We start from the raw sequence: 18,437 nt of genomic DNA on the forward strand, positions 1-18,437 counted from the left end.
ACGTCGTCGCCCTTGCCCGAGCACGCCGAGAACAACACTCGCTGCTTGTCAATTGCACTTGATCCAGCGTTTCCCTGCCTGTCGTTTTCGTCTGCCTGTCCCGGTCAATTCAAGCAAAGTCGCGTCGGAAGGCAACAATTGAGGAAAAGAAATTGAGAACGAAGGATCAAGGATTACACTTGTGGGAAAAACTCTTCGAGGACGCGATCAGTGGAAGTCATTGACTGCACAAGCTCTTTCGCACTTTGACTGAGTACTTCCGCGTCGAAAAGACACCCGCAAAGAAGAAAATTTTCACGTTTTGCGATCAATGATCGGGATACCGTGAAAATTTCCCCTCGCCAGTCCCCAGTCCCTGTCATCTCTTCCCCCATCTTCCCACCCTTGTCAAACACGTTCTCCGCCTCGTGATGGATCCTAGAAACCATCCCTCTCGCCCTCCGTCGACCAGTCTGCCCCAAGGATCGACGCCTCTACCTTCTGCTCCCATCTCGAGCATGCCTATGCCTCAGTACACGATGCAGCCCCAGTACCCGGTCTCGCAGCCGCACACCTTGCCTCCCCTGCAGCCTCATCACAGCCAGTCGCCTGCACCGCACTCCTACATGGGCCAGCCGCCGTACCGCCCTGACCTGAACAGGTACCCCGCATCAAGCCATGATGTTTACGCGTCTTCTGCTGCGCCGATAATGCCCCACACCACCGTGGGCAGCCTGCCTCCGACTTCCTTCCTCTCTCATCCCAATCCGCAGGCGCAGCAGCAGCAGTCGCCGCACTATCCTCCTCCTCACAGTGTGCTGCCACCTGCCTCCAGCGCTCAGTCGTACCCCCAGCCCATCGCGCCTGCGCCGCCGCGAGATCGTCGGGCAGACTTCAACAATGGCCTTCCTTCAGGTGCATTCAGCTATTCGGATGGAAAGCCTCAAGGTTGGGACCCAGTTGCTGCGAATGGTGCTGCCCCGTACCCCGGCAAGGACTCCCCTCGGACTCAGGTTGTTGGCTCTCAAGGCCGACGCGGTATCCTTCCGAGCGTGCCGGGCCGCGCGACTCCGGTCACGAATGGCGTCAACGGCACTGGCAAGAACACTACCATTCCGGCCAAGGATGCGGATGGCAAGTTCCCTTGCCCGAACTGTAACAAGACCTATCTTCATGCCAAACATCTGAAGCGTCATCTTCTGCGCCGTGAGTATCGCCCTTAGCGTTCCGATACAAGTTTCGAGTTGCTAATTATTGCTGTGCTACAGACACCGGTGACCGCCCGTACATGTGTGTTCTCTGCAAGGACACTTTCTCTCGCAGTGATATTTTGAAGCGCCACTTCCAAAAGTGCTCAATCAGGCGTGGTAACCCCACCGGAGCAACCCACTTGTCGCATCCCAACGCGCACGTGAGGAAGTCCCAACAGCAAGCTGCGGCAAATCCTGTAAAACCTGTCCAGGATGAAGTCAGTAGTACCGTCCCGCCTCCCAATGGCATCCCGGGCACGACTTACGGCGAGGGAGCCGTCAACGGCAATGGATTGGCTCCGGTCCGGCCAGGGTACGCGGATCACCAGAACATGGGCTACCCAATGTCATCTGTCAATGGGATGGGCCGTGGTCAGCATGAAGACGCGTATCCCGGTGGCCGGCCGCATCAAGGAGCCCCCTGGCCACAAGCTCCCAAGCAGAGCCCGTATCTCGTGCAGCCGGGTGCTGACCCCTCTGGCCAGCAGCTGAATATTGACCGTCCCCTCGAACAGGTAAAACAACCGGTTGTTCAAGACGCCAAGCGTCCCATGATGCCCGGCCATCCCGGCCACCCTGAACTCGATTGGACCTCGATGTTCCAAGCTCAAGCCCAAGAGGGTTACATGAACCCCGTGTTCTCCCAGTCCATGCCTGGCGGTCAAGAGCCCATCCACGCTCATGTTGAAAGCGAGCGAAAGTACTACCCCGCCACTACCTCTGGTGCGCAGGAGAATGGAATGAACGGCATGTACATGGCCCCTACCATGAGTAACGACGGTTAGTTGCGAGCCTGCATCTCTACAGTGGCCAGGTGACTAGTGGCTAATCCATAATATAGGGGCTGTTCAGCCTGCTCGGCAATAGATGCGAATTGAATCGACATTCGGAAGTAACCGCATGTCCTGTATTTTACTCCGCTTGAGATCATATTCGTCAAAAAATAGATTTACGCTTTCCTGTTCTTACAACCAAAGACGCTGCGATTTTCGAATACGTTACGCCGAAGAAGTCGAATTACTCAACGGGGTTAGTCCGGCATGCATACTCTCCACATGATATTTCCTTCGATTTCCAGCTTTCCATTTACGAAAATGATTTCTCTGCGGGTATTTGGTCAAGTTCCTTTCTTTTCTTCAACTTGTCAAAAATCGTTTCAGCATTTTCCAACGGCGAGTGCGGTATCATGAGTGGCCGACGGTATGGGGTGTGGTTTATCCGGCGTCCAACTATAGACTCGGGCATGTTTTTGTGTTTGCGGTTCTGGTTCCTCTCGTTTTTCTTCCAATGACTTAAGGATTTTTCCTCGCGGAAGGCTTCTGTCGACTATCGACCCCGACTCACAGGTGTTCGGGTTCCATTTGCATAAACTCACGGCCGTTTCTACCCGCATCTTCTCCGTTCATGACGATGTAAGTAGGTCTGTATGTTCTGAACAGAACGTGACCTCGGAGAGTTCTGTTTTCTGTTTTTGCTGCGTCCGTTACATGCCGGTGTTTGTCTGTATCTTTTATTTGTTACGGTCTCTGTCTTTCCACCGATTACATACGTCTACGACCGGGTGTGCGAGATTCAACAGAGCTGCAGTTTGCCATTTTGTTTGCTCTGTCCTGATACGCACATCGGTGAGCTCGAGCTTCGATACGTCTGTTGTTTCATTTTACAATCCTGTTTGCAGTTGCGGCAGGCTTCTGATGGAAAAAAGCCAAGAAGACCAAAAGCTAGAATATAGAGCGAAATCCGAGAGAATAAGAAATACATTTATAGATCTATCTGTCATACGAGTCATCAATGTATAATCATAGCGGGCTGGACTATTGCTGAGCGCCCTTCATCCGAGACCCGATAAATCCCTATGCCGCAGCGACCCCTCTTCCGTTCGGTGGGGAGACCCAAGAATAAATACCAGGCCGGCGTCTACTGCGAACATGGAAATGGAACCATTCAACCTGGAGACCTTAAACTGGAGTCTGGAGTCAACGTGGGGTCTCAGAGACGTCACCGCCGCACCACGATATCAGCAGCTTCTGATTTGTTGCTGCCCACGGGTTGAATCGGGGGCATTCGCGGTAACTTTTGCAACTCCTTCCAACTCCTGAAGTCATCGTCTTCCTGCTATACAACCCTGCCTACCTCCTCTGCCTCACTCTTCCCAATCCCTGCTCGCACTGGCAGCTATCTTCAATAACAACTACTATTATCCGCCCCACTACCACCAGCTATCCCCGTTCCCGATAACTTCCCGATCCCGAGTAGCCTGTGATCGACCAACACATCCACACCGACGGCCGGGTTCAAGCACCACCATCTATCCAGCCGTCTTCCTCGCTCACAGAGTCCATATACACAATTAGGACAGGATGTCCACTAACCGTCCCTTCCTGGCGAACTTCCTAGCTGCGTTTCGCGCCCAGTCAACCTACAAAGCATCAACAGCCGGTTCTCAGTCCGCCACCGGTTCCTCATCGCTCTCGCCCTCTCAGATCTCGCAAGGTGCCCGGGCAATAGCTACAAAGGCCACTTCGTCTTCTGCTTCATCTTCATCATCTTCTTCCGCTTCGCCCTCTACAGTTAACGGTTCCAATTCTCCGGCAGCCTCTGAGACGCAATCAACGTCAGCGCACCACTATCACCATCACCACCACCAGCCTACAAGAACACATTCTCACTCCCGCGCGCCGCTGAATTCACACCCAAATAACGCTGCGACTGACCCTTATGCATCCCCATCTTCTCCGCCTACTTCCTCAACGCCCATACCCATCAGAAACAGCCCAGAGCGGGACCGCCAGCGGCGCGGAAGCGACAGTTCAAGCGGCTCAGGTGGTTTCCGGGATGCGCTTGGCCCTGAGAAGTGGTATATAGGGGGGAAAACTGCCGCTGGAGAAGAGAGGTTTTACCGGTTGGGCATGGTGACCAAGGGGGGTGGTCGGCTAGGGGGCAGCGGGAGGGTTGGGAGTATCGACCAGCTGAGTTTGTGATGGCCCGTCTATCCGAGCTACTTGCTTTCCTTATTTACTGAGTTACTACGGGTTGGAATGATTCTTTATCGACATAAAACAGCTTCATGACTGGATTTCGATTGGCTGGACCGGCCGGGATTGGGCGTTTTCAGCTGGGCATCTGGCGGCGTTTGGCTCATTTAGCTTGCTTCGGTTGCTTTTTACTGTGTTGTTATGCGTGGATTGAGGTTTCATTCATTTCCTTGCTGCGTTTGAGTCATTGGTTTGCTATCGTTGGCGCTTACTTCTTTTGTGCGAAAGAATTTTGAAAACAGAGCCTACATGTACATGATTCTCGGGTCTTATTGACCTTGACCTGTGCTGATTCCTATCAGCTCGTTTGTCTGTCTATTTGCCTACGGCTGAAAAGTATAGATGCAAATACACACTCTTCACTCCTTGAATTCAGTCTGTTCCATTTTTGTTTTGTTGAACTTTGAGACGCATACTCTGTCAGAACGCTAAGATGTAAAGAAAATAGAAGACAATTTATAAGTATGACCCGGCACTTACCTGTCTACACCCTCCCATCACCAGCCAAAAGCCCCTCTCTCTCAAAATTCCCAGAATCGTCTCTACCACCTCCCTCAATGCCCAACGCGGCACTCCGCCGCTTCCTCTTCTTCTCCTTCCACATAACCCCCATCCCCAACCCCAACCTCTGCACCCAAGACCTCCTGCCCTCCCCATCCCCATCCGCACCCTTCGACCGATCACCCCCTGCATCCTCCCCAAGCCCCAACATAATCCAGCTCGTAACGAAGCACAGCAAACCCAGCGAATAAACCATAGCCTTCCAGCCAAACCGCCACTCCACGAACCCGCCCCACAGCGAACCCAGAAACATTCCTAGGAATTGCGCCATTGTCTGGATACCGAAGGCTTGCGCTATGCCTTTGATTTCTTTCTGGCTTGATGGGGCGGTTTGTTTGGGTTGGGGGGTTGTTTGTCGGGAAGGGTCTTCGTCTTCGTCTTCGTTTTGGTTTGTTTGGGGTGGAAAGGGGGTAGGGTTGGCGGTTTGGAGGCGCACGAGGACGTCTTGGGTTTCGACGAAGAGGGCTGGTGTGGCGAGGTTTATCAAGAGGCCGATTAGGGTTAGTAGACCTAAGAGGAGTGTGACCATGAAGGGGGAGCTTGTGGTCACGAAGGCGAGGGAGAGGAGGGGAAAGGGGAGCATGAAGAAGGAGGTGAATGTTGGGAGGCGGGGGCCTTGCGTGTCGGAGATGTAGCCTTTAGTGCGTTAGTACCAGGGGTATTGGTGGTGATAGGGTAGATTAGGATTGGGATTGAGGATTAGGGAAGAGGCGCACCGAAAAACGGCTCCAGCAGGGCCGTCAGGGCTGATGGGAGGAAGGCGAGCCCTGCACCGAGAGGTGTCCAGTTGAATGTTTTTTCAACGAAGATAGGGATTGTCTGGTTGTAGTTGGGTTAGTTCACGGATGTCGAAGGGCTTTCATAGATGAAGGGTCAACATACGGCATCGAAAGCGGAGAATAGAAGGCCCTGAACGAGAAGACCAAAAGACGAGATGACGACTCGACGCTGTTTCGCTATCTGGAGGAGCGTCGGGGGCTTGTTGTCCTCTTGCCCCTGTTCGCGGCTCAGAGACTGCCCATCTGTGAGTGTAGTCTCGCCAGACTCTGCGTCTGTCTCTTGGACGTCTGCAAAGGTTCGATATCCGGCACCTGCCGAAGAAGATATGATAGGATCTGCAGCTGACCGAGAAGAAGGATTCTCGCGAATCCACTTGGCAGCAACGCTCTTCTCGATCAGAGCAATTCTCATGAGCAAATCCAAGCCAACAAGCGCAAACGCCATCCGGAAAACATTCTGGTACCCGGCCTTATCATAGATAATCCCACCAAGCAACGGACCAAGCAGGAACCCAAGTGCAATGGCAGAGCCCTGGTACCCAATCGTCTGCCCCAGATTGTCGAGAGGGACGGAGTCAGTGAGCAGAGCCAGCCCCGCAACAGCAACCATCGCCGTTGCGCATCCCTGCAAAAGTCGAGCAGCCACGAACATGGTGGTTGCTCTCGCGGCTGCGAGGAGACCCATTGAAGCGCCTAGAAAGAGCAGGCCTAGCAGGTAGGGGAGGCGTCGAGTTGGCGCAATGTCGATGAGGTACCCGAAGAGTGGGCAGCAGATAAATGCGGTCAGAGCCTCGCTCATTAGGAGGAGGCTAACCCAGTATTCACCTGTTATTGATTAGTGTTGAATGGCTAGAAGAGGGGGAGACTTACGATCTTGATATGGGACATGCGCACGCTCGGCTAGGGCTGTTGGGAGGATAGGCACGACCTAGATAACCTGTCAATTGCATTCACAGGAGCTGATTCCGTTGTCGCACCATTGCATAGAGGAAATAGCCCTATAGTAATTGTTAGCAAGGCATCGGGTCTTTATGTGATTGGCGTACTGTGAATGAAGAAATCCAAACTGTCGCTATGATAAAGACGGTTGAAGAGCGGACTCCAAGGAGCCACGGAGGCCGTGTAGACTGGACCATAATCGCTTTTGATCTTGTTAAATGATGTTTTGCATGATAAGGATGTTTGCTTTTTTTGAACTTCGAAGATGGGATGTAGGTAGTTTACTGCTACAGATTCCAGGAAGAGATCGCCGCTAAGGTTAAAACCAACTGACATCAGTTCCCCACCACAACTATAAAACCCCGGCTGCAGCTCTCCAACAAACACCACCAAGCAATCGCTTCTCTCTTTCCGATACAAGATGCGCTCCCCACACCTGCAATACCTCCACAAATGCCTCGCCCTCGCCGAGCAGGCCCCTTCGCTCCCCACAAACTTCCGCGTCGGCGCCCTTCTCGTCTCCCGCAAAGATGGCGACATTATGACCGCACAGGATGAGACCCTCGCAACAGGCTACACAATGGAATTACCGGGTAACACCCATGCGGAACAATGCCTCCTATCAAAATACGCCTCCGAGCACTCAGTCCCAGACGAGCGCGTGTCAGAAGTCCTCCCCGACACGCCAGATCGCAAACTAGTCCTCTACGTAACAATGGAGCCCTGCGGGAAGCGCCTGTCGGGCAATCTACCATGCGTACAACGAGTCATACAGACAAGACAAAATGGGCGCAGGGGTATCGAGAAGGTCTACTTCGGAGTAAAGGAGCCGACCACGTTTGTGGGGGAGTCGGAGGGGTGTAGAATGTTGACGGAAGCGGGAATCGAGTGGAGGGTTGTGCAGGGGCTCGAGAAGGAGATTCTGACTGTTGCGACGGCGGGGCATGAGAACTCTGAGGCGGAGGTGAAGGAAGCGCTGAGCAAGGTGGAAACGAACCTGGACGATATTAGCGACGACGAAGCGCGGAGGCAGGATCTGCTGAAGCGGAATCCGAAGAAGAGGGTTATGGAGGGAATAGTCCCGCGGTAGTAGTACATGAGCCTTGTACTAATAGTGTACAATAATAAAGAAGCTGAGCTGCATCCGGACCTTCATTCTTTGTTCGGGGTTTGGTCTGGATGGCGTTAACCGGACTGATAAGATAAAGCTGGGAGGCTGCGGCCGGCCATTGTTGCGGCCATCGGAGGTGGCCGATGGGCTTCCATCAGGCCATCCGTCGCAGATTTCCTGTCCCGGCCTCTTTAAAGACGGCGATCTGCCCGTGAAGCTATTCTTTTCAACTAGACTGCTTAGATTTCCTTGTTCGTTTTTAGCTGTTCCTCAACGACGCTCATCGCCATGTCTACCATTGCCGCTGCCCGCTATGGCAAGGACAATGTCCGAGTCTACAAGGTCCACCGTGACGAGAAGACCGGAGTCCAGACCGTCGTTGAGATGACCGTCTGCGTGCTTCTAGAGGGTGAAATCGAGACCTCGTAAGTCTCCATACCTTCTTCTATCCCATACACCGAAGCGGAGCTAATATAGATCTAGATACACCAAAGCCGACAACAGCGTCGTCGTCGCAACAGACTCCATCAAGAACACCATCTTCATCCTGGCCAAGCAGAACCCCGTCACACCCCCCGAGCTCTTCGGCTCCATCCTGGGCACCCACTTCATCACCAAGTACAAGCACATCCACGTCGCGCACGTCAACATCATCACGCACCGCTGGACCCGCCTCAACGTCGACGGCAAGCCGCACCCCCACTCGTTCGTCCGCGACAGCGAGGAGACGCGCAACGTACAGATTGATGTGACCGAGGGCGCCGGCATCGACATCAAGTCCTCCATCAACAAGCTCACCGTGCTCAAGAGCACAGGCTCACAGTTCTGGGGCTTCGTCCGCGACGAATACACAACTCTCCCCGAGGTCTGGGACCGTATCCTCAGCACCGATGTTGAGGCGATATGGGTGTGGAAGAGGCTCTCCGGCCTGGACGAAGTCCGCGCGAATATCCCCAAGTTCGACGATACCTGGGAGGCAGCGCGGAACATCACCCTCAAGACATTTGCCGAGGAGGAGAGTGCCAGTGTCCAGGCTACCATGTACAAAATGGGAGAGCAGATTCTGGCGCATCAGCCGCTGGTCGAGACGGTGGAGTACTCGCTGCCGAACAAGCATTACTTTGAAGTTGGTGAGTTTGTGCGTATCATTGATTGCACTTCTATTGCTGACTGCTGTGATCTAGATCTGAGCTGGCACAAGGGCCTTAAGAACACTGGCAAAGACGCCGAGGTGTTTGTTCCTCAGACGAACCCCAACGGACTGATCAAATGCACTGTTGGCCGCCAGTCCAAGGCTAAGCTATAGATGGCTATAGACTAGATTTGTATTTATTGTACGGAGTTAGGGTTGTACATAGCGAGACAGGGAATACCATTCACTTCTACACACGAAGTACCATAACATATGAAGTGCCCTAATAGACCTTAGAACGTAAAGAATCATATGGAGGGGAACCCTGCGGTGAAAGCAGAGTACAGAACGGCAGTCGAAAAACAATTGAACATTAACTCCCAACCATGCGCTAGAAATATCATACAAAAGCGATACATAGAATACAGTATATGCCGCTGGTATCTAGTCGAGCAATCAAACCAAAACAGTCACACAGAAACCGTCTTACTGCGAGGCCTTGGCCTCCTGGAAAGCCGCCTTCACTTCTGGAATCTCCCCGATCTTCGAAGGCGCCCCAATGCGGACGACATTGTCCTTGTAGGGGTGCTCAAGACCCTCGAATGCTGCGCCCGGTCAGTCACCGTCATAAGGGAATCATATTTGACGTAGATAAAGGGAACCTACTCTTGAGCCTTGCCAATCGCTTATCCCGCAGCCGGTTTTTCGGCAACATTCCCCTCACGGCACGTCGCAGAACCTCGCCTCCACCCCACTTCTCAAACATCTTGTCCATTGTCATGCTGCGGAGACTACCGGGGCGGGTGTTGTGAGTGTAGTACTGCTTCTGGAAGCGCTTCTTGCCGGTTGTGCGGAGGTCGTGGCAGCCGACGGCGACAACGTAGTCGCCGCAGTCCGTGGACGGGTCATAGATTGGCTTGTTCTTGCCCATGAGGATGAGGGCGATCGAAGAGGCGAGGCGACCGAGAGTGCGGCCGTCGGTGCCGACGTCAACGTGGTGCCATACTCGGGAGTAGGCAAGACGGGTCTGTATGGCTTGTTAACAGGGAACTTTTTGCGGCTGCAATTGCGGAGGCGGCGGAGGATAAATGCGAGTATATGTCTGGGGCAAAAGGGCATACCTTTCCAACGGTCTGCGACATCTTGAATTTGTATCAACCTGACTGGTCCAGGTCTAATTGCAATGCCGTAACTCGACTTGTTAACGGAGCACTGCACCAGCACAGCTAAACCGAACCTGCGGCCGCGGAGTCTGCCTGGAACCGGATGAACCATACCCCCGGCTTCGGCCTGAGTAGCACGTGACTAGCCCGCAAGCCCTACCATTCCCGCCCCGATTCCGCCTAGTGCGAGACTAAGCGAAGTCACCCGCACGGATTATTGTGTCCCCATCAATCCCAATCGAAAGAAGTGTGCAAGACGTCGACGACAACTTCATCCCACCAAATCCACCCAGCACACCCCCCTTTCGACACCGACAAGGCCATATATTCGCCATGGCTTCCGTCCCGAGTGTGCAATGCTTCGGCAAGAAGAAGACGGGTAGGTTTGGCCTTTGAAGGAGGAATAATAAAAAGTATGAGTTGAGGCTGATCGCATTTGATTTTATTAGCCACCGCTGTCGCCCACTGCAAGGTATGAGATATTGAATTTCGTTTTCGTATACATCTACGCATAGATATCGCGTCGCCATTGCCATCGCTCGAGTTTTGTTTTCGAAGTCCGGTCAGAAGTTTGTGCGTGCGGGACTGGGATCGGGTTGACGACGGTTCGGTATGGTCGTGAGAGATACGGAATTGAAATTGGACAAACTACGGATTGGGGAGGAAGAGTTGGAATAAGATAAATACACGACGAACAATTGCCATACTGGACGACACCCATCGCACGCCGCACAGATTTTTGAACCGGAAACTCGCCCCCGACCCGATCTGACTCGCGAACGAATACCACTCACGACATGAAGGAAACAACAGCTAACAGCCGCACAGCAAGGCAAGGGTCTCATCAAGGTCAACGGCCAGCCCCTCCAGCTCGTCCAGCCTGAGATCCTCCGCTTCAAGGTACATCTACCAACCCCGAAACATGCCAGACGAATTCCCCTAACATGAGTCGAAATAGGCCTACGAGCCCGTCCTCATTGTCGGTGCCGACAAGTTTGCCGGTGTCGACATCCGCGTCCGCGTCACCGGTGGTGGTCACACCTCCCAGGTCTACGCCATCCGCCAGGCCATCGCCAAGTCCCTCGTCGCCTACTACCAGAAGTACGTCGACGAGCACTCCAAGAACCAGCTGAAGCAGGCTTTCGTCCAGTACGACCGCACACTCCTCGTCGCCGACAACCGCCGCGCCGAGCCCAAGAAGTTCGGTGGTCGTGGTGCCCGCGCCAGGTACCAGAAGTCTTACCGTTAAGCGTCTCGTCTTGCTGCGGATGGTTCGGTGGGCGCGGAGCGGTTTCTGTTATCTATCCTGTCTTCTCTTGTCTCGGAATTAAAAAAAAGAATTTAAAGAATTTTTTTTCTTCACGGTTTTCAATGCTGGGTACTGCAAGGGAAAGGAAAGGCGTTGATAGCGAGGAAATCGTCTCGTGTCTGTGCTTGGTGAGGTGTATTGGGACCCCTGGGATGCAGGGATGATGATGTCGCGTCCTGCTGGGCAGTCGGAGGGATCATGTACAACCTTTGGCTGTTGCAGTGGGGGTGGAATAATGGTGCAACACTGGCTCTGACTCGACTGGAACTAGTATAAGCCAGGAATATGAAATATCACCCACTTTCCGTTTTCTTCAACAATGTGTTTACTGTGACCGGGGATTTGGGCCTAGACCCCTGCCATGTGCTCCTGATGGCACACCTATCTTAGAAGACAAGACAGCCCTAACCTCCCCACATGACCATTGTCGATGACTGCCTACATACGTTGGCACGAATGAGTCTGGTCCCCGAATAGAGTTATATTAGTACATATCGCTGAACGAAGTCTCCACCGATTCGCCGCGCTTCCATCTCGTTACCACCATGCTTGTGAACAATCTCCCCAATCCCCACTAAGTATCACGAATGAAATAAGATGAATTACATCAAGATATAGGCTTCTCCATAAGAGAAGAAGATAAGACCTCGATAAAGGTGAAAAGAATAGAAAGACGGACTTTGGTCTTGGCCTCATTGGTATCACTCAGACCAATGGCTTCGTCTTCGGGATTCTTACGAGGCTTAGACCATACATATTCAAGCGGGCACGGCCCAGCGGGCATCGCCGTTAAGACTAACTCCCAGTGCAACTTCCTCGCTTTCTTCATCCTCCGATCCATCAACAGAGAGAAGGTGAAATCTGTTAGGCAACGAAGCGGGCTTCTTCGAAGCTGGAGCGTCCCTCTTAGGACCAGTGGGCATTTTTGCTAGTGGTTCCGCGCATTCGTCGGGAAAGAAGGCGATCTTCATTCCTTTATAGGTTAGGCGAGACATCATGCAGGAGCGCGCAAATAGAGCATTGTGCACAGAGTTCGTTGATATGTAGGCGTTGCCAAGTTTGAACTTGACCGAGATCACAATCAAGTTGTGGATGTGTTCCATGTCTTTTTTGATGAGCCCTTCAGTTATATTCGGGTTGATGTTGTAGATGACCAGATTGCGCGAAGCTCCATTGTAAATCTTGGAGCGAACAAACGGCGGAAGGTAGAACTGGCGGTCATTCCATAAGACCTCCACCTAATAACACAACGTAAGTGTCGAACTATCACTGACATGGTGCATTACTCACTCTTTTCTCAGCCACATACAGCCCATATGTCCTTGAATGGTCCAGGAATTCCTGAGCAGCGTACTCCTCCACGAATGAGACACTTGCTGTGTGATCCCGGCCCCAAACGTAAATATGTAGAATGGCGCCGCCCTTTACAGCGTCCACGATATCGCGATGAGTAGCCTTGTCGGGGAGGCCTCGAATCAACACAGTGCGTTGTTCGGCTTGAGGTGAGGACGATGTGCTCCCCGAAGACTCTCCGTAGTCGTCCCTCTCATCTGTGTGAGAATCGGTCAGGGCACCCTCTTCATCGTCACTATCGTCGTCGAGATCCGTTGCGAAGTTTCCGTGATTCTGGTGCGGTTTCGCAGCAAACGCTCTTGAGTTACCATTCAACTGCGGGACCTGGTTTCTGATGATCTCTCCTTTTCCATTCTCTTGAGTCTCTGATGGGGACGGCGGCGCGCCGTAGAGTATTATCTAAGAATTTAGCTGGTGAAGGTATGCCCCTAGACAAGCATGCTCCTACATCAAGGGTTTCGCGAGATAGTCCTCCGCTCATGAGCGAATCCTTGAGCTTCGCTGTCGACTGTTAATGACAATCAAGTTCTCATAGAGCCCGGTGTTGTGGCCTGAAAATACATACTGAAATAACGCGCGGTTTCAAGCTGTTGCTCCCAGTTGATAATAGTCAGTTTGGGTATAACACTGAAGTCGTCGGTCGGTAACTGACCAGGCGTTGATATTCCGCATTGGAAATAGTCACGAAATCCGATTTTGAAGGCATATTCTGCGAAGACGGATGAGATAGAAGCATTGAACTGAAGGTGAGATGGTACTCACTGGACTTGGCCTGTGAGGATGTGATTGATGTAAGCGATTCGATATATCAAACCGTATCAGGTCATGGAGGAAGTGGTATAGAGAGCAGATAAGATAGGTAAATGAGCTACGTTCTCACCTTTGTGATAGAGAGGCCGGGGGTAGAACCCCGGAGCCAACAGATGATGACATTGCGGCTGATTCTGAACCTTGTTAGCAAAGGATGCAAAGAAGGGTAAGAATAACGGTCATACTCATAGAAGTCGACGGGAGAGAGGAGAAGAGAGGAAGCGACCATGGGCGAAAGACCGCTCCCCACGTTTGCCGTCGCAACTGCGATCGACGCCTTGACGCTGTTTTGCTTTTTCCTCTTCGACCACCGTTCTTCTGGCTTTCTTCCTCTGCAGCTTCTCCCTGCAGCTTACCTCTCACGGTTTCGCTACCCACTCCTGCTATGGAGAACCATTTCTCAGCAGCTTCCATATACTCGATAGCTGGATACTCTCGCCAGGGATTGATTGCCAGTCCCCCGTCCCCACCGAGATCTACAGATCTGATAAGACCCCGCAATTCCAGATGGCACCGAACCGCTCACAAGACCCTTCGGGATGCAACTTCACAACGGCATCTCTCCTTTTGCCTCTCCCAGAACAGCGACTTTGATCATCCTAGCAATATTACGCGAAGACGAGGAGAAGAAGCCACCAGGACCTATCGCAACCAGTTAACGAGCAAACAATATGTGCGACTGCCGCTCCAATCGATCGTCGCAAGCTGGACGATGGTGTGACCGCGAATGGAAATCACTGCATAACCGTTGTCGTGGCATCAGATGTCTGGATCTGGATGAGGCTGGCTTCCGTTGCGTCCGGGACAATCATACGCCTCTCTTCCGCCAGAATCCATCCTGGCGCGTCCCGGTGATTTGCCCGTGGTTCCATCAATAAAGCGACTAACAGGGTAAGCTGTCGAGTGACAGTTGACTACGGGCTAGCGGCGACTTTAAGAGCATCGACGAATGAGTGTGCGTCCTGTTCTTATCTAACTAGGCTTGTCACCCTAACTGTACATGAACGGCATTTGGACCCCACGAGCCTATCTTTACTGGCATCGGCGGCGACTCGTGACCGATGACCGACTCCACATCCCGGCAGGCTTCGAAGTTCGAGCAAGACTTGCGAGCGGGAGCTTCATGAAAGACGCGCTGGGTTTCATTTTGATAGCTTGCGCGACAGCTGGATTCAAGCACGCCATCCACCTTGGCTGCCATCGTCTGAGAATCGAATCCACTGCAACCAACAGGCACCTGGCTCTAAAAATGACATGTTGATTAGTTTCGGTGAGTCGATCTATGAAGCGCACGAGCTGCACTCAACCGGTCTATTAGTACCAACCCTGGTGTATATTTGTATTGACAAAGTACTCAGACGACTCATCCAAGATTCATATCAGCTGGATTTGTGTCTTGACCTTGTCCTCTCTCAGCCTCATCTTGTACCTCCGTCGGTGGCTGAGGCTGCTGTCTCTGCGCTTGGGTGCTTTCTACTCTGGCCGGTCGCCTCGACCTTACTACTTGAACGACATTGGCAGCCATTTGCGTCGCAAATATGGCTAGGAAAAGACCCACCACTAGGGTTTGAGATAGATACGTATCCGAGCCCTCGGTCGCAACTAACCCCGGGCCGTTGAAATGAGAAATTGCCCCTCCCGGCCCAAACGTTATTGAGACGGACATGGGAAATGGCCCAAAGGATGTGACGACGTGAGAACCCGAAATATTCGTCCCAGGCCCAACAACCCAAGAGATGATGGTAAAGACGAGGAGAGGGACGGCTAGCCATAAGACAGCGGCTGTTGGTGGGCGGCCACGGGAAAACCTAGATAAGAACACGGTCAATATAACTGACGCCAGCCTAAACCATTCTCTTTCGGCTCCGAGTTTGTGCAAGTTACATACCAGTGTCGAGTCTCCAGTCGCTTGACCCATCCCGCGGTAATCTTTAGCCTTTGTCTGACTGTCGTCGTGGCCAACAAGGTGTATTTCTCCTCATCCCACTTCGGCAGGACAGTCGCGAACCACCAAGGAAACAGGGCAGGGTCGGTCGGCAATGTTCCATAAGCCAGCAGGACACGCGGGTGTAACCATGGCGCTCCTTGCCTGCGCTCCTTGAGCACGAAGTCTAACACTAACTGGTAGAGCTGCTGTGTTGACATGGAGTCTATTGGCATGTCCTTAGCACGAGTTGCGGATTCGATAGCAGCCACCTCTCTCGATTCCTGAGCTTCCTCTTCGGATATTGAGACGTCGTCAACGCGCTGAATCTTTCCGACGTGATAGCCATCGACCAGGTCCCAGCTGGTGACCTTAAAGCGTGAGATTCCAGTGGCAATAAGAAGGCTCCTTCCGTCAGGAAGTAGCTCGTGGCGGTTGATGGACAATAAAGTCCCGTATTGCATGAAGGGTGCCCTCCCTAGTCCCTGTTGGAGTCGGCCTCGTCGGTTGGGCATTACCATGCCAAACTTTCGGCTTCTATTCTCCATGACTCTCTGAATCATAAGGCGGTATCGAGGCTCAAAAATATGCAGTCCAATAGGCATGGTTGGGAATGCAAGCGAGACTACAGCTAGCGGAAGTTTGGCATCACTGACCGCATCAATATCAGAAGCAAGGTCTGCTCGTCGCGAAGTTACCTCGTCCGGTAACAGGGTCTGGACAATGTCCGATAGCCTCCTGTTGATCTGCTCTGATCGAACTGATAAAGACATGTTCAGTTTTCGACGACATATAGGGCATAAGTTGCTATGAGATAGAGCCATGGATACGCAACTGCGGCAGAAAGTATGGCCGCAGGGCGTCGTCAATGGGTCAATTATCAGTGCATAGCAGACCTGACAGTCTAGCTCATTGCGCACCGCAGTTCGAAGTTTGTCAAGCGTCTGGCAGAACCTCGTGTAGCAGGCAAGCCTGTCAGGTTGATGATAGCAGATGCCATGCGCGTCATAACTCAAGCGACCTTCTTTGACCAAGTCAAAGATACCCTTCAGGGGATCCGGACCAATATCCGCGCTTTGCAACATCTCCTCTTCGCCTGACACAGCCTTGCTCCATGTGATTATTTGGCCAACATCTTTTTCGCTGGTCGCATTGGAATCCGGCCCTAAAATCTCATTGAACACCTCGACAAGCCTCGTCAAAATGACATCGGTCCCACAGTCCCCCAGGCAATGATCGGCACCGCATTCTCCTTCAGCCCGGTTGCATGTGAAGCCTTGTTTTCGCTCCTCGATCGAAGGGTACGAAACACCCGTCCTCTGTCGTATCGGCGGTAAGCACGCGCGACATATTGTATCTCCGCACGGAAGTCGTAGGGGCGTCCGGAAGGGAAGCGAGCAGCGAGAGCATTGGACCAAGCGAGCAACAGTATCCGGGGTCACGTTAAATACGCTGTCTGTCGGCGATTCTGAAGACGTGGATGACGGTGTTGTACAACGAGAGGGGGAGAGGGAGGGCGAGGGCGAGCCAGGGTTGTCGCCGTGCGACGGAGGTTGCGGAGAATTATCTTCCATGGGAGGGAGTGGTATAGGTTATATATATATGAATAAATTAATATGTAGACAGATTATGTGCAAAAGACATTATATTCGTCGTCAGATACAAGGCAGCCGTTTCTTCATGATGCTGAAGTGAGGGGGATGGTGTCAACAGCTGAGTTACCTTGGACTGGCTATAAATACTCGGAGCGGCTACCTGGCCCGCGGGGGTGGATTGAATTATGTAATCACGGGCCAAAATAGACAACGTCAGTTATATTGTACTCCGTAGTTCGCAGATGAATATGAAGCTCAGGATCTATAGACTAGTCCCGGCCATGAGTCTAGATGCGAGTACAAGCCGGCAATACGGTCAAGAGGTACGAAACCTACGCAACAACAATGCCTACAAGGGAAGACAGAATCAAGACTCCAGCAAACTGAACTTTTATATCATATTTCGGACATGATAAATTGAAGACCAGGCAGATTTGCCGTTCTTCGCGTTTATTCCATCCACATTCAGCAGGTGAGACCTAGCTAACAAATCCATGCCCCAAGACCGACCACAAGACATAACAGACCCTGCCAGCCGGAGAAAAGAGGCAAGGAAGTGCGCGCTGCAGACTCGCACATACCTACAGACGACGACCACGGCGACCACCCTTGCGACGAGTAGAGTCGGAAGGAGTGGGGGTGACGTCCTCAATACGGCCAATGCGCATGCCGGAACGGGCAAGGGCACGGAGGGCAGACTGGGCACCGGGACCGGGGGTCTTGGTGCCGTTACCTATAGCGCGTGCAATCAGTATTCATTCTTGCTCCTCTAATCGGGTTGGATGTGAGGTACGTACCACCGGTAGCACGGATCTTGATGTGGAGGGCGTTGATGCCGAGCTCCTTGCAGCGGGCGGCGACGTCCTGGGCAGCCAACATGGCAGCGTAGGGGGAGGACTCGTCACGGTCAGCCTTGACCTTCATACCACCGGTGACACGGCAGATGGTTTCGCGACCGCTATCAGTTCGTTAGTTATCCTGTTCACAAATATTTTAGGCGTCCGTTTTCCAGAGCGCAGGTATCGGGGAGACGAACGAGAGATCGGTAACGTGGACGAAGGTGTCGTTGAAAGAGGCGAAAATACGAGCAACGCCAAAGACGAGCTTGCCTGCAAAACCATCTCTGTTAGACTTGTCCTGACGAAAATCCGCTAGCAATTGAAATTAGATGAGCGCATACCATCACCGGCGAGGGGGCCGAGAGTGACGTTCTCCTTAGCGGGGGCCTTGGTCTTGGGAGCCATTTTTGTCGACTTGCTGATGTGGGATGGAATATGGAGAGAAAGGAAGAAGTCGTTGCGGTGCCGCTCTGGAGATACAAGAAAATCTTCAGTGGAGTTCCGTGTGCCCTACCAGCGATAGACGGTCTATGATTGGCTGATGACTGGGTCAAGCGAGAGGAGTCTGAAGCCTGAGGCAGTGAGGACATCGGTGTAGCTGTCGGGCCGGGGGCGGTCAATGGGCAGTATCTTGCTATTATTTAAAATTTCTTTTGCT

The 18,437-nt window shown here is 52.6% G+C and overlaps 12 protein-coding genes across 12 annotated transcripts; 7 read left to right on the forward strand and 5 right to left on the reverse strand.

Moving 5' to 3' along the window:
- The first annotated feature begins 129 nt into the window (after positions 1-129).
- Positions 130-2,206, forward strand: BDW74DRAFT_52143 (uncharacterized protein). Its single transcript, XM_073733039.1, has 3 exons — positions 130-1,185; positions 1,248-2,009; positions 2,071-2,206. The coding sequence occupies exons 1-3, from the start codon at positions 411-413 to the stop codon at positions 2,094-2,096; spliced, it is 1,563 nt and encodes a 520-aa protein (XP_073589182.1). The 5' UTR covers positions 130-410; the 3' UTR covers positions 2,097-2,206.
- A 1,253-nt stretch (positions 2,207-3,459) lies between these two features.
- Positions 3,460-4,386, forward strand: BDW74DRAFT_52168 (uncharacterized protein). Its single transcript, XM_073733040.1, has one exon. It carries the CDS (start codon positions 3,590-3,592, stop codon positions 4,208-4,210), a length of 621 nt encoding a protein of 206 aa, XP_073589183.1. The 5' UTR covers positions 3,460-3,589; the 3' UTR covers positions 4,211-4,386.
- BDW74DRAFT_145137 (uncharacterized protein) lies at positions 4,185-4,710 on the forward strand. The gene has a single exon (XM_073723156.1). The coding sequence runs from the start codon at positions 4,297-4,299 to the stop codon at positions 4,498-4,500; it is 204 nt and encodes a 67-aa protein (XP_073589184.1). The 5' UTR covers positions 4,185-4,296; the 3' UTR covers positions 4,501-4,710.
- A 232-nt stretch (positions 4,711-4,942) lies between these two features.
- On the forward strand, positions 4,943-5,492 carry BDW74DRAFT_52184 (uncharacterized protein). The gene has a single exon (XM_073733042.1). It carries the CDS (start codon positions 5,122-5,124, stop codon positions 5,458-5,460), a length of 339 nt encoding a protein of 112 aa, XP_073589185.1. The 5' UTR covers positions 4,943-5,121; the 3' UTR covers positions 5,461-5,492.
- BDW74DRAFT_52183 (major facilitator superfamily domain-containing protein) lies at positions 5,493-6,852 on the reverse strand. Its single transcript, XM_073733041.1, has 5 exons — positions 6,651-6,852; positions 6,582-6,602; positions 6,475-6,532; positions 5,708-6,429; positions 5,493-5,644 (listed from the first exon to the last, which is right to left on the reverse strand). Exons 1-5 carry the CDS (start codon positions 6,738-6,740, stop codon positions 5,525-5,527), a joined length of 1,011 nt encoding a protein of 336 aa, XP_073589186.1. The 5' UTR covers positions 6,741-6,852; the 3' UTR covers positions 5,493-5,524.
- A 13-nt stretch (positions 6,853-6,865) lies between these two features.
- BDW74DRAFT_145141 (putative DRAP deaminase) lies at positions 6,866-7,700 on the forward strand. Its single transcript, XM_073723157.1, has one exon. It carries the CDS (start codon positions 6,965-6,967, stop codon positions 7,631-7,633), a length of 669 nt encoding a protein of 222 aa, XP_073589187.1. The 5' UTR covers positions 6,866-6,964; the 3' UTR covers positions 7,634-7,700.
- Positions 7,701-7,802: 102 nt separating this feature from the next.
- On the forward strand, positions 7,803-9,044 carry BDW74DRAFT_145142 (urate oxidase). Its single transcript, XM_073723158.1, has 3 exons — positions 7,803-8,079; positions 8,138-8,784; positions 8,839-9,044. The coding sequence occupies exons 1-3, from the start codon at positions 7,943-7,945 to the stop codon at positions 8,958-8,960; spliced, it is 906 nt and encodes a 301-aa protein (XP_073589188.1). The 5' UTR covers positions 7,803-7,942; the 3' UTR covers positions 8,961-9,044.
- Positions 8,897-9,968, reverse strand: BDW74DRAFT_52194 (mitochondrial 54S ribosomal protein uL13m). The gene is made up of 3 exons (XM_073733043.1): positions 9,908-9,968; positions 9,453-9,813; positions 8,897-9,391 (listed from the first exon to the last, which is right to left on the reverse strand). Exons 1-3 carry the CDS (start codon positions 9,926-9,928, stop codon positions 9,273-9,275), a joined length of 501 nt encoding a protein of 166 aa, XP_073589189.1. The 5' UTR covers positions 9,929-9,968; the 3' UTR covers positions 8,897-9,272.
- A 223-nt stretch (positions 9,969-10,191) lies between these two features.
- BDW74DRAFT_145149 (40S ribosomal protein uS9) lies at positions 10,192-11,742 on the forward strand. The gene is made up of 4 exons (XM_073723159.1): positions 10,192-10,328; positions 10,399-10,421; positions 10,778-10,849; positions 10,908-11,742. Exons 1-4 carry the CDS (start codon positions 10,283-10,285, stop codon positions 11,196-11,198), a joined length of 432 nt encoding a protein of 143 aa, XP_073589190.1. The 5' UTR covers positions 10,192-10,282; the 3' UTR covers positions 11,199-11,742.
- Positions 11,743-11,744: 2 nt separating this feature from the next.
- On the reverse strand, positions 11,745-14,177 carry BDW74DRAFT_145155 (RNA-binding protein). Its single transcript, XM_073723160.1, has 7 exons — positions 13,607-14,177; positions 13,492-13,555; positions 13,264-13,383; positions 13,177-13,198; positions 13,060-13,112; positions 12,549-13,010; positions 11,745-12,496 (listed from the first exon to the last, which is right to left on the reverse strand). The coding sequence occupies exons 1-7, from the start codon at positions 13,648-13,650 to the stop codon at positions 12,017-12,019; spliced, it is 1,245 nt and encodes a 414-aa protein (XP_073589191.1). The 5' UTR covers positions 13,651-14,177; the 3' UTR covers positions 11,745-12,016.
- A 598-nt stretch (positions 14,178-14,775) lies between these two features.
- On the reverse strand, positions 14,776-17,018 carry BDW74DRAFT_52279 (putative ATP-dependent protease (CrgA)). The gene is made up of 2 exons (XM_073733045.1): positions 15,310-17,018; positions 14,776-15,229 (listed from the first exon to the last, which is right to left on the reverse strand). Exons 1-2 carry the CDS (start codon positions 16,917-16,919, stop codon positions 14,785-14,787), a joined length of 2,055 nt encoding a protein of 684 aa, XP_073589192.1. The 5' UTR covers positions 16,920-17,018; the 3' UTR covers positions 14,776-14,784.
- A 248-nt stretch (positions 17,019-17,266) lies between these two features.
- Positions 17,267-18,247, reverse strand: BDW74DRAFT_145161 (40S ribosomal protein uS11). Its single transcript, XM_073723161.1, has 4 exons — positions 18,121-18,247; positions 17,977-18,049; positions 17,738-17,898; positions 17,267-17,673 (listed from the first exon to the last, which is right to left on the reverse strand). Exons 1-4 carry the CDS (start codon positions 18,182-18,184, stop codon positions 17,522-17,524), a joined length of 450 nt encoding a protein of 149 aa, XP_073589193.1. The 5' UTR covers positions 18,185-18,247; the 3' UTR covers positions 17,267-17,521.
- Positions 18,248-18,437: the final 190 nt, after the last annotated feature.

The sequence above is a fragment of the Aspergillus multicolor genome (genome assembly GCF_047715735.1).
Source record: "Aspergillus multicolor strain CBS 133.54 unplaced genomic scaffold BDW74scaffold_2, whole genome shotgun sequence".
NCBI classification, from domain to species: domain Eukaryota; kingdom Fungi; phylum Ascomycota; class Eurotiomycetes; order Eurotiales; family Aspergillaceae; genus Aspergillus; species Aspergillus multicolor.